We start from the raw sequence: 14,216 nt of genomic DNA, 5'->3' as shown, positions 1-14,216 counted from the left end.
CACAGAATACTATGCATACGTGGACACACACAAGTAAGAATGTGTATTTGTATGGTAGGTTCTTGGAAATAGACATTCTTAGCAAATATGGATGACAGATCAATTGTAATTTATTTTCTTTTAACACTGTATCATCATAAAGAAAACTGGTATAAATGAAAAAAATCTATTTCAAATATCTACATCTAAAATTTTAGGCAGTGAAAAAGCACTTCGTTGACAAGGAGTGTGGAATGATGAATGTTAATTGTCAGAAACTGCTGAATGCCTTTTTTTTTAGTTGCCACAAACAAATTCACATATCAGAACGAACAATACTGCTAAATATTCCTTTTTGTTTTTTTGATTTTTTTTGATTTTTTTTTTTGTTAAAACGCACGGGGGAAAAGAAAACAAAAAACTGGAAATTCATACATCTTTCAAAATTTGAAATTGAAGCAATATTTAGAACCATAGATGAAGAAACACTGTGGCATTGGTGTAATATACACAATGCACTTGGTTTTTTTTATCTGTAATGTACATCAAATACTTTACAACAATGCATTAACAAAAGGCAAGAAACATCTTGCTGTACAGAGGAAACCCCAAATGCAACTTGAAGCCTAGATTCACAATGAATGAGGATATTAAACAAAGTGTGAGAAGCTGTTCCCCATAAAGTATGTACGCTGCTCAGTTACTTGTGCTTAACTCTTGACCCACATCCACTGTCATGTTCTCCCTCCTTCCTTCAGCCACATTCAATATACAGCACCAAACTTTAGACTCTACAGGCCAACAGTAAAGTTGCCCCACACTGTAAAATATATATATGTATATATATATTTCTTTCTAATTACTCCCAGGTTTAGCTTTCGTATCTTTTAGCCTTCTAAAAAAAAATCTCTTAATTGTTTCCATACTGGTTATCTGGGCCTTCCTATGGAACAGGCTTTAACAAACTAAATTTGCAGGAAAAAAAATGTCTTGTGGTATGCATGCACATGCACAGTTCCTGGAGCTTTTGTATCTGCCCAAGTCTCAAACCCAGGAGTCGGGAGAGGCTGGATAGTGGCTTGTTTCATAGTTAAGTTCACTATAGGGACGAGCAGCTGAATAGAAGTCGACGTAGTTGCCAGTTGACTTTAGTCCCAGGTGCATGTTGTATTCGCTTGCAGGTGGACGATGATGCACTTGGTCCTCAAAGAAGGACTCATCATAGTTTCTTGTTGAATTCTGAAACGGCTGATATGGTTCATAATCTTTTCTGCTGGGCTCCTGTGGAACTGGCTGTGTTGAAACCTGAAAGATAGTTATACCCACAGCTTGTTAGATACGACTTATTGTGGGCAACAGGATGGAAGGAGTAAACCTCGCTGCAAAATAGTCTATGAGACTATTTTGCAGCTATATAATGCAAACATTGGTGGCCAGAACTCAGCCTTGAAGAATCTGCATGGAAGTGATATACACTCCAAAGGTGCTAAACATTTGGCAGCTGCCTTTGCCACAAGTGAGATTTAGAGTCACACCATATCCTTAAGAACCATTTATAGTCTTCAGGGCACTGACATGAGAAAATTTCAAGCTAAGTGCCCTGAAATGTGTTCTGCTACTGTTAAGCAGAGCCATCTTCTTACCACCTCCTTAACACGTCATGTTGGCAATCTTGTGCTGTTGCTACATTCCAGCAAGTTGCCCTGAAGCTGAAATATTTATGATATGCAGAAGAAAAATCTCAGGCAGTCCCCTAACCTAAGTTTGCCATAAAGTTTTTTTCAGACAGCCCTAGCGTGTCTCTGTTTTTATAGCTGGAACACTACCTTTCACTCTATGCCACCTCTGTTAAGTTTGAGCAGACTTTGTGACTGCAAAATGATATAGTCTTTCAATCCTCAAGTGGTCGTCACTGGAAATATTGATGCTTAGACGTTGGTGTCAGAAGACTTTGCAGATCCTGCTGACTCTGCAAGAGTTAGTAATGCTCCTTCAAGCAGAGAGGAACAGTTGCACTGCTATGTCCCAAACTCTGTGACACTCTTTCAAAGCATGTCTGTATTGGACTCTACGCGCAGAGTGCAAAAGGCTGTCCATGTCCTTTAACAAACCTACGAGTGATCTGACAACACTGGGCCCAATATTAGAACAGCACAAGGTTCTATTTCTAGTTTCTATTTCTAGTACTGCTATCAAGGTGTATAGGACCTTGAGCCCCTCGTTTAATTTCACATATTACAGAATCACAGAATCACAGAATCATATAGGTTGGAAAAGACCTTTAAGATCATCGAGTCCAACCATAAACCTAACACTGCCAAAAACCACCACTACACCATGTCCCTAAGCACCTCATCCAAACGTCCTTTAAATACCTCCAGGGATGGCGACTCAACCACTTCCCTGGGCAGTCTGTTCCAATGCTTGATAACCCTCTCGGTGAAGAAAAATTTCCTAATATCCAGTCTAAACCTCCCCTGGCGCAACTTGAGGCCATTTCCTCTTGTCCTATATTCAAACACAGGTGTTTAATTTTGGACACAGGAGAAAAATTCTATACTAAGCAACCTATTTATATGCCAAAGAGTTAGAGACAGTCAATTTCTGAGAAGAAAATAGGGGACTGAAGTAGTATTTCTGGGTTCTTTGTAGCTAAAACCATTATTTCTGATATGCCAATCATAAACCTGACATTTCATTGAGAAAGCAAATGGGAAAAGGTGGAAAATTGGTTTTGGCTTTTGGTGGGTTTTTTTGCTTGTTTGTTTTGTTTTCGCTCAAACTCTCACCCCAAAAATCAAATTACTTGATTCATGACTGCAGTTAGAGTGCACCTGCTGTTACAATACCCCATACCCTTATTTTCTGTAAATACTGTGTTAATTAGAAGGGCTTCATCTCTTTAATTTCAATAAAAGCAGAAACACCTTCATGCACTGAACTGGCTCACACGAAGAAGGAATATGGTGCACCACAGGAAATACTGGCTAATTAAAAAGCAAAACCAATAAAGACAAATGGGAGCACAGAATATCAGAAACTCTAGTCACCTTAAGTTTGTGGATTAAAACAAAAATATCAGTCTTTTAAATTGAAATTTCAGGTAATCTAGTAAAAATTTTCAGAGAAAGACCCTTTTTTCTCAATTTTACTAAATATTCATTTACCTGTCTGATACTACTAATCATTGTAAGTGCTTTCCTTAAATGGTTTTTTGTCTCATATCTCTAGTTGAAAAATGCTGTAACTTTTGCATATTACATAGGGAAGTTGTGAAAATATTAAGGAGTTGCCATAATTAAGTATAAAGTAACATTACACATAATGATGAAACAAAAGCCTGTAGGTGCAGAAAAATGTCTGTTTCCCAGGGAGTGAGGAAATACTATACTGGAAATACCGGCTCTATGAATGCCATACATGTCAATATCGCAGCTTTTTCTGTGAGTGCGTTAGCTTGGCGCCCATGCTGCCAACTACAGTTTTGCAATGCCCACCTTATCCAGATGTACTTATTGCTTTCTGGTTTTCAGGGACAGGACATTTTTAAGAGAGTCCCAAAGCTCTAGACCAAATGGTTTGGATGTATATACATGAGAAAGTGTCCTTGCCAATGAAATGCTACACTTTCTCTTGCCCGTGCCTTAATGCGTACATTAAAAAAACCACCAAGCAAAAAGCCTTGTTACAATCATGCTTCTGGAGTGACTAAATGGCACATCTGAGGGCTTTTGCTACACATGAGTGTAGCGTACACATCCCTGCAAAAGATACAGGGGGTTCTTTCTCCAGCACTGTTCAATACTTGAGTTTCTGCTAGGATGCCTTAGCATGTGAGCCGTGCGGTGTCAGCAGGGGTGCTGCATTTTACGCTGGCTATACTCACGTAGTAAGATGTGACCAGACTTAACCAAGTTCATTGGCACAGAACATCATGACATACCACAGCCAGTAGAAGTGCTCATTAACATTAGCTTGGCTTTTCTAGCCTGTCTCACCCATATCCAGAACTTTAAAGGCATTCAGGTCTCAAGCCCCTCTTCATTTCATTATGAGTTACAGGCTTAAACACCTTAGATAATTTTTGTGCATATGCTGTCATAATGTGTTGGACATTTTTTGAAACCTGGGCTGAAATTACCCATTAGCATAAAGAACGTAGCTTGTTTGAAGCCAGTGGAATTGCTTGCATTTGTGCAAGCAGATGACTCAGTTCCTCTAATCTAGATTTATCAATCTTTGTGGTATTTTTCTTAGTTTCTGTATAAGATGTTACACTGGTCTTTTGCCATCTGGAACAGGTAACATTTTAGTCTCTGTACTTACCTGGTTGTGTTTGATATCTTCAGCAGGTGCACCATACGAATTCCTGTACAAAGTTGAGATTCCAGTGTTCTGAGCTGGAGAGAGAAAAAAGGAAGGAAAAAACAGGCTTACCAAACATACCTCTTTGACCTCAAAATGAATTCTTAAGGTTTCATTAAATACATTATACAGCACCTGTTTCCCATACACAAAAATCTTTAAAAGCATCTGCAGACTTCTACTTTCTCTTCCTCCCACTGAACAGTCATAACCTTTGCTTTGGTGTACATGCATGTACATGGTATACGCTTACTAATGTTAACAGGTGCTATGTCATGTCCATACCGATCTTGTGCACTTCACTTATAAATCAACAAAATTATTTCATATACAGCTAGCATTCAGTAATATATTTCAGGTTATATATGGGATTCTATATCATACATACACTAAACAGGTAACAGTTGTAAATACTGAGATTAAGAAAGATTTCATTCCTTTCACTTCAGTTGGATGATGTTACAAATCCTGGATTATTTATCCTACAGTGCTTTTGCTATACGGTGAAATTATTCATGGGAAAAGTGACTAAATGCAACTGAAAAATGAGTTCTGCAAAAAAGTAATATGTAGTTACACTGAAGAGGTCTGGCCAAGATAGTCTCAAATCCATGAACTGCTGTCACTTTCTTCTCAGATGTCTTACTACTAAAACGCACGGACAAAACTGAGCTATGAATATGAAAGCAGAAGTAATTCTAAAGACAAGGACAACCTCATACAGTTTAGCAAAAATTTATTTCCCACCCTGTCCCAAAAAAACATGTAAAAAGCTAAGGATTTTCCCTGCCAAGCTGACTTCACCGATCACTTTGATTTGGCTATCTAGCTGAAGCTTAGTTTGCTGGTAGGACTAGAAAGATTGTAGTTATTTCTCATATTTGCAAGAGAATGAGGGTAGTATTTTGTGTGGCTGCTGCACACTGTTCTTACTGGGCATGTGTTATTAACTTTCCAGACATTATAACCAATGATTTGATGCTGTCATGAGGACTCTTATTATAAAAGGATGTGCCTGAAAGTAAAAATGGAGTAGTTGTGAATCTGAGTCATCAGTGGAATTGAAACATGTTGCTCATGCAACTTCTCTCTGGTCTCTGTGCAATGGTACAAAACCTGGATGCACCAAGAGTTGCTCTTAATACCTTCACAACTCAAAACCTTTGAGGGTGAGGACTGAGCACCAGAGCTGATGGGATCCAGAGCTGATGGGATCCAGAGCTGATGGGTATGGGATCCATGCTAGTCACATCACCAAGAAGAACCACAGTTACTGAAGAAGTAACCACTCTTTCTTCCTTTGGCAACCTGCTAGCATGGACCCCAGCATGTACAACTGCCTCTATCTTTCCCCCAGCCACCGCACCCTCTATGGAGAAAGGAATGGCACGGTCTTTAGCCAAAGTTGACTGTAACATGCCAATTCTGATCTTCACATCTGCTATGGGTTGCATGCTGAGGGTATAATTTTTGTCAGATTATGGTGCACTGTTCCATGTTGCTGCTTTACAGATCTCAGATGGTGTTCTTAAAGATCTCCAGCATGTTCTTGAAACAGGATAAAGACAGGGCTTATATGGTGGGGTAATGAGCCCTAACAGCTGGAAGAAGAGATTTTTCACTTGATAATGATTAACTAATAGGGATGAAAAAACTCTTGTTTCTTGAAGAGATGGATGCAGTTACTGAGACAGTGCATAGTCCTGTGTAGGAAATGGAGAAGAGCTCTGGAGGTCTCCAAGGAGTGCAGCAGGATCCTTTCTTTGAAGGTGGGAAGAATACGAACTCTAGTAACAGACAATGATTGGTCTTTTCCAGTGGCAGGTACTCTTAATTCTCCCTGTGCGCAATAGGTGGTAACAGATGGAAATGATGACTGCTTGAGTAGTTTGTCTTTGGCCACAGATGTTAGTACCGAAGGGCCGACCTGCAGAGGTTCTCTTCTGCTCAACCTGCTTCTGCAGGTTGCATTTTGTCACCAAACTTGAGTGATGTGTGAGACTTGACTGTTATTTCAGAGTCTTTTATATTCCAGCTGCATCCTCTGCTTTAGTGTTTGAAAATCTCCCTCCCGATGACCGTCTTTTGAATTAGAGGAGTCCACATCAGCATTGCTATTTATGGTGCATCTCATGACAGCATGACTCTCAGTAGTACAACTCCCAGATCTTTCTTTGATACCATCTTTTTAATGCTGTTTTTCTGAGTTTTTTGCTTGCCCTACAAAGTGCTAGAACACGTTGGGTTATACAAATTCCTTTTCTCAAGATCTAAAGATACTCAGAGTTAGTGTTTCAGCTACCCATTTTGTGAAGTGCTACTTCTTGAAAAAAAAAAGAGAGAGATATTCAATGTGTTGGACCCTCATAAGCAGGGGAAGAACTTGTAAACATTTCGTTTTCATGTATATAAATTGCAAGATAAGCAAGGTTGAAGTTTCATGCATGCAAGTTTTTAGTCAGGCGTGACTGAACATATTCAGTCCAGATAGGACAATGCTGTTCATGGTTGGCTGATGTCAAGAATAACAGATTGGTATAAGGTGCAACATCTGAGGGTTTTATGAAGAACCTGATGAAAAATAGCGAACTGGACTCATGCTAATTTATATGTTGTTCCTACAGGCAATCAGAGAGACTTTAAGGAGGGTCATGACCTTTCCGTCTTTTTATAGGTGTATATAAAAAGGCACATGGTACATATGTGCCACTAATAGCCATGACTGTTATAAAACCAGAAATAGCCCAGAGTTGCTGCATAGCTGTCCAATGCACTACTGTGACATTTGCACTGATATGCTCAGAATTGTCACATGCCAGATTGAAGACTTATGGTCTCCTGTATCACATATTCTGCGATGAAAAAAAGGATAGTTTCAGCTTATGAAAATAGCTGCAAGGTCTGCATTGCTGATTTCACTGCAGTGATGTGGATACAAATCCAAAAGTTTAAAATGCAAAAAAGAAGGAGGATTATTTTCTTAATGTAATAAAAAGAAATACAGTGACACATCAAATGCTTGGAAATGAATGCCAAGAGTTCAAGAACAAGAGATCTTGGCTGAGTCTAGCTGGGAGGCTGAGATAATTCTGTCTCTGGAGCAAATGTAAGTCAAACAATGTAGCTGCTCGCAATGCATGCAGCCCCGCTCCAGTACCTGCTTCTGAACACGCAGGTGGCGTCCCTGGGAACTCTATTCCTGCTCTGCCATGCTTCAGTGAACAGTTGACTCTTTCTGTCCAAAAGCAGAGGGCAAATATAAAAGAAAGAAGGGAGAGAATGAACTAGATGAACGGACAGATATTGTGTGGTTAGTATCTGATTTTTGCTGTTGATATTGCATACGTACCATCATAGTACAATTATTAAACAGAGAGAAAGAGAGGTAAATGAAATAATTTTCTTTTTTAAAACATGTCAAGAGAAGGGAAAGGGGTACAAGGAGCAAGAGATGGAGATTTTCCAGCAGCCACACTTCCTTACAGAGATGTGAGAATTGTAGCTGCAGATGAAATGACTGGAGGAGTGATGAGCGTGTGTGTATGTGTGTGTGTATGTGTGTATTTTATGCAGTATCTAAACATCAATGCATGGTAGTACTGAAGAGGCACTTTTTACTAGGCAAAATTGTGAAGGTTCTAAAATGAATACTATGATCAACCTGCAGTACTTTGTGGTTGCATTGCATAAAGAACATTAGAGAAAAATACCTTCCTTTTTTCCCGCTGTTCAGTTTTCAAGGTGATATTAATTAAAAAAAATCATATAGTTCCCCATAGCAGTTTTCTGCAAAGCTGACAACAGCTTTGAAAATTATGCCACTCAGTGGTTTTTTGTGACACAGATATCACTGGCCGAAGCCGTCCCCATAGATCTCCGACACTTGATTCATGGTTTAACATCCAGCTTTCAGTTCTTATAAGTACTTATTCTGAACACATTTACAGACACTTTGAAATAACAAGGTGCTAGCCTTTTTCCCTCACGGAGACTGATAGTACGAAAGGAAAGTTCAGCTGGACAGGTAGTCATCCTCATCTGGTATTGCATAACCTGCTTTTTCTGCTATAAGCAGCAGGACTCCATTTGCTAACATTTAGTTCAAGACAGTAAAGGAAAATGCTTCTGTGCCTCACAAATCGCAGCTAACAGAGATCATTACCTGTCACTACCACTGCCACCTTCCTGCACGGTGAAAGATGAGGTAAGGGCCTGAGAGAATATTACAGTGTATTATAGTTTCTTAATGTAATGATAATTTCAAGTAGCCCAAGCATCTGTAGCTATTGTAACAGATGATGGTGGTTGTTTGTGTTTGAATGTGCAGGGACTTGCAAGTAAGTTTAAATGACAAAAGTTTAGATGATTGATTCTTGACAACCAAAAGAAAATAAATGAATCAGAAGGTGTTTCTGCTGGTGGAAGTGAAGATACAGGGTGCAGACTGTGATGCATGTATTAGTTCAGTGAGGGGACTAACAAAGTAAAAGAAACTTTAGAGTAGGAGTCCCATGATAGTATACAGTAACCTTATCTTCCCTGTTCTGGAGGAAAACACCATAGCATAAATAACGTTATCACGTGCACTTATAGTTCCTGTTTTTTTAAAAGGAATATAATAGTTTTTGTCTTAAAAATATACTTTAGGTGATAAAATTTTATTATTGGTTATTGTTTTCTACAGAGGAGAGAAGATGGATAGTAAATATACAAGGCATCATAAACCTGTGAAGGGAAGAGGGCAATGAGAACTTTGATATTGTTCCTCTATTTTTCAGCTGTCCTTGTGAAATCAATATAAGCTATCTTCAGCCAAACTGTTTACTTCATAGACTCTCCATTTTTCCCAGAGGTTTCCTGGCAACTCCCCACAATGGCAAGAAGCCAACATTTCTACTTCGAAAATCCATCAAAAACCCTTCATTTCAGTTCCAGCCAAGAGGTCATAAAATTTTTGAACTATAAACTGAGAAGGGCTTCGGAGAAGAGCATGGAGACAGTTGTGGATAAATTGGGACTACAGCTGTGGCTCTACATTCTGTGTAAATCCGTAAGTCAAAGAAAGCTTTGTGTAATACATCAGCTTGACACAAAATACAAGAGCAGCTCAAAATACGTATACGCCAGGTGGAACCTGAAAAAAACATTTATCTAAGTCCCATAGGCTCTGTGGATGTATTAGCTGCAATGCACTGTCTGATGCACAAAATGAAATACAGGCATTGCAATGAAGTTGCTACACAAACTTACATTAGACCATCCAAGTAAAGTCAAAATATCTCACAATTAAAATCACAAATACTGATTTTATATTGTTCTTTAATGAAATATTTATTTTATGAGCTACAAATATGTTATACAAATTTCACGTTGAATGTTGACAAGTAAGACTCCTTCTAACTCTCATTTTCTTTTGTTCTTAAAATGGTGCTTAATTTGAGCTCAGACCAAATGAGCAGAGATTTGGTGACCTGAAAGAGAGAGAAAGTGATTTGTTAGTTTCATATTCATTTGTACAATGGTCATGTAAGATTGTTAAATGTTATTACACTTTTCTATTTGATTTTGATTTTGATTTTTTCTCACTGAGCTCAGTAGCTGGAAAAACAGTCAATAACTGAGCATGATGCTGAGTGTTTCGAGTTTCCTTACTAAAAGCCCACCTAAACGATCAGTAAGAACAGACAAAATACAAGCAGATATTAAAGGAAAACACAATGCAAAAATCAAAGTGGAGCAAAGGCTGCTGGGGAAGTACAAACCTCATGATCTGAAAATTATATTGAAAGAGAAAGGAAACAAGGGAAAGAGGAACGGGAGAAGAAAAACACTACAGTAAAAGACAAAATGAAAAGTGATGGGGAAAAAGAAACCCCAATTTTTTTAAAGTGTGGAAAGAGACAAGACTATCTGCAAGGAAACACAGATTTTCCATAGGAAACCCTTTTTTTTGTGAATCTTCTGATATAACCTGGTAGTCTAAATTTTCAGATACAGCTAGAACAAAATACTAAAGTTTCTGCCTTTTCAGCCTGCTGCTCTTACTCCTGAGGTTCCCTCTTCATGGATCCTTGACAAAGTGGTGAAAAAAATGCAGTCCTGTCCTTCACAATCACACAAGTGAGGACCACTGAAGTGTTTTAGAAAACCACCTTGTGCAGTGACTATGAAACACCCAAAATATTACGGATACATAAAATGCAGTACCTTGACTGAATCTGCTGCAACCTCATGTAGTACGCTGCAGATGCCGTTCAGGACACTCCCCATTTCTGTGGTTTCCAAATGCTGTTGACTGTTATTCCGCTTCTTCAGATTTTCACTTTCATGCTAATTAATGTTCCATATTGCATTTTCACACAAATTCAAAGGCTGGCCTTTAGGTTTTGATTACACAATAGCGTATAACACAGTAGATGTAGTAGGATACATCATATCATCATCATGTCCTAAATACAGTCTTGAAAGCTAGGATGGATGGCTTGACACCAAGTCAGCATGCTACTGGTGTACCCAGTGAGCTGAGGAACACAGAGACAGCCCATTATGGCATCCTCTGAGCAAGACCTCTACAGAGGGCATGGGAAAAGGTAACACACATTCAGAAAGTGCAGAGTGACTCCTCACTATGATATTTTGCTTGCCCTGAGGTAGCATTCAGAGGAGAGGACACCATGATGCTTGGCACTGTATAAATGTATGAAAATGTTCAACAGAGGTTAAATAAGCTTGTGCAACGGTGATGGAGACCAACACATATTTTGCAAGAGAATTAACAAAGAGGTGCAGGACTAGGCAAAGAACTCAAAATTTTATCATTACTGAAATGCTAACAGGTTAACGAGCTCACTAGGGGAGAGAAGCCTTCAGTGAAACCTGCAATAGATGCCATAACATACACATTGTTCAATTTACATCAGCCCAGCTGAGAAAGTAACAGAGATAGACTTTACAAACTGCTAGCGAGTTTCCTAGGAATGACTGACGTGCAAAATAAGCTAACTGGTCCTGGAAAGCCATTCCCTGCAAAAAGAGCGATGTTAGGGATCACCGCACATGCTCAACCGTTGTCACGCTTCAGAAACAATGCTAGTTAATACAAGGTGGATTTACTCACTTCCTTCTGAAATGAAAACAAACTTAAAATTAAGAAGAAATGTAAAATTGCTTTTAGAGCCTTTCCTCTGTGAAGAAACATGGTCTTCACAAAACACTTTCACACAGCATTGTAATCATTAAGATCAAATATTTCTTCAGTTGTATTTCTCAAGGTGGCTAAAACTTTGGAATCAACCAAAGCAGGCTGACTCTTTTCTATAGTACAGTAAACCCAGACAAGCCTATAAAATCAGCAGTCTATCACAGATAATTTTTATATATGCTGTGCAAGGTGATATATGCATATCTCACCTGTCATGGTGTCTTTCCTAGAAGTGTGTTCTCCCTTATTCACGTGGTAAGTGGCGTTTGTTCCAGTTGATTCATAGTCTGTTTTTCTTTCTTTTAGGCTGATCATTTCCCGAGGTGAGGCTGGGGCACTTGCTAGATCATAAAAATGGATTTATTTTTTCTCACCACATATGACTGAATGTAGTGTTTAACTCTAGAGTAAACATTTTAGTAAAGTTCATATTTGTTAGCAGGCTAACATTAAGTTGTTTGAAGAAACACTACCCCGTTATGGAAGAAAAGAAAAGGTGCTGTTATTTCAAATACAGGACAAATGTATTCATGGGACAATCAACTCCAGACATCATTTTCTCTCTGAACATTTTACTTTTTTCACTTACACCCAACATCTAGGATGATCATTAAGAAAAAAGTACAATAATAATGATTTTTTTCTTCCCCCTTAGCTTTTTAATTTATCTCATCAAAATTTTCTGGTATAGGCACTTCCATTTTTTTCTCAAAATGGTTAATTTATTTCTGTTGAAAAGACCATTAACTTTCAACTGTGTGGAAAAACCCTTATAAAATGGTTTCCTCCCTTCTCTGTTGAAAATAAACAAACCCATAAATGATTGTAATGGGGACAGGAAGAAAAGAAAGGTGTTTTTCATAGAAAACATAAAGCAAAGAATGCCTAACACTTAAAGGTTAACTCAAATAATTTCTCTGTCTTTAAATATCTATATACGAGCAATTGCCATTAAAACAACAACTGCTACTTTAAGGTATCATTAAAACTAAACCCTTCATCACCAATACTCGTGGTATGACTAAAAGGAGGAAAGTATGAGGTGACTAGGAGGACAACTGGGTTTGTACTTGATTCTCATGTACTGGAAAATGTGAAGGCGATCACTGGCACTGATCATGAAGACTTAGAGCTTGTGATGCTTAGGAAAAGGAGAAAAGCAGAGGAAAAAATAATGGCTTTCAAGTAAACTGACTTCAATATATTTAGGTGTTGGTAGATACAATGCACTTTCCCTGTTGTGGAGGGCAGGGGAAGGAGTACAAGGTGAGCGGCAGAGCACGCCAGAGCCTCATGAAGGCACAGTAGTACAAAAATAACTGAAGTGCTGGTGTTTACTTCCACTCGCTCCCCTGCCTCCACCCATAGATATTTGGTATGTCAAAAGAACCTCAAAAGCAGTAACAATGTCTTTGCGTAAAAAAAAGGAAAAACAAATTAAAAGAGACAGGCTCATTTGTGAACCTTGATCGTGAGTTATGTCTTTCAGTATCTCTAAACTATGTGACATTCCTTAGTTAAGGTGTAGGGAAGTACTTGCACTCAATTAAGAAGTAGGGAAGCACAAGTGATGTTGAATTCTGCTTTGGCTCTGCTGGCCCTGGCCTCTGAATTTACAGAGCAAATGCGGGACAGATGGTTTTTCTTATGAAGCCATTAGAACTGGGGATTGCTTTTAAATTGCTTGTCAATAGTGATGTAATTCTAAAGCTGCTAATCCAGCAGATATAAAGAAACATGACATTAAATTACCAAATCAGCTAATGGCAACTTGAGTCCAATAGGGAACAAAACAGAATGCAAACCTTGAAAAAGTTGCTAACACAGGGATGAATTTTGTTTCACATACTCTGGTAATGCTTTTAAGCACTCTGGTGTTTTGAACAAAATTGACTGGTAAAGACAAAACCATCTCTCTCTGTTCCCTGCGGGACTTCTCTCTCTCCTCCCATGTGAGAATAACTGCTTTCTAGCAAGTGTTAAAATCCAGAAGTGCCCTCTTTCAGAGCTTTTACTGGAAGGAGACATAAAATTATTGGTTGACATTAGACTGAAAAGTGGTATCAAGGCTTTCTGCTCTTATTCTTAAAGGACTCAGAAAAGAAGACAGAGCTCTCTGTGCTAGTTAAAGCATCTTATCACCAGGTCCTAGGGATGGATAGGACATGGTGAGTTCATTTACTACAACTCTTTACCCCAAGGTAGGATCCAGTATACCAAAATAATTCTTGACAGATTTTCATCTAAAACTAAAGATCTCTAATGACAGAGGCCACATAACTGCTCCAAGCAGTCTGTTCCAGTGCTTTGTTTCCCTACTGTTCCCTGATGTCTAGCCTGAGTCCTTGCTGCTCATTATTTCCACTGGTCTGCTATGAAAGTAGAGAAAGTTCATGCTGTTCCTCTTCACAGCTGGCTGTTACGTGCTTGAATACTTGATGCGTACCTCTGCCCACTGCCCCCATCTTGTGTCTTTCTTATTTGAGTTAAACAACTACAGTCCATTCAGTGTGTCCTCATACCCCGATTTCTCCATCTCCTGATTCATGTTTGCAACTGACAAAAATCCCTAAATAATTTCTGAAGAACTTTTGTCTAGCCAGATACTCTCCTTATAATTTATTTGTAAAGGACTGGATCTTTTTTCCCTTTGGACAGTATCTCCAATTTC

General features: G+C 38.7%; 1 protein-coding gene across 1 annotated transcript in view; it reads right to left on the bottom strand.

Annotated features, from left to right (window-relative positions):
* Positions 1-958: 958 nt before the first annotated feature.
* The window catches only part of CTNND2 (catenin delta 2), a 566,347-nt gene continuing 553,089 nt past the window's right edge, over positions 959-14,216 (bottom strand). The window contains exons 19-21 of the mRNA XM_075495646.1: positions 11,755-11,886; positions 4,306-4,379; positions 959-1,284 (exon numbers count right to left, since the gene is read on the bottom strand). Of these exons, the coding sequence (XP_075351761.1) occupies positions 1,024-1,284; positions 4,306-4,379; positions 11,755-11,886 (467 nt within the window). The 3' untranslated portion in view covers positions 959-1,023. The remainder of the gene's footprint in view (positions 1,285-4,305; positions 4,380-11,754; positions 11,887-14,216) is intronic.

This window comes from Mycteria americana, chromosome 2, assembly GCF_035582795.1.
Source record: "Mycteria americana isolate JAX WOST 10 ecotype Jacksonville Zoo and Gardens chromosome 2, USCA_MyAme_1.0, whole genome shotgun sequence".
In the NCBI taxonomy this organism is placed as follows: domain Eukaryota; kingdom Metazoa; phylum Chordata; class Aves; order Ciconiiformes; family Ciconiidae; genus Mycteria; species Mycteria americana.
The sequence above is the reverse complement of the archived record's forward strand: the minus strand, read 5'-3'. Positions and strand labels throughout refer to the sequence as shown.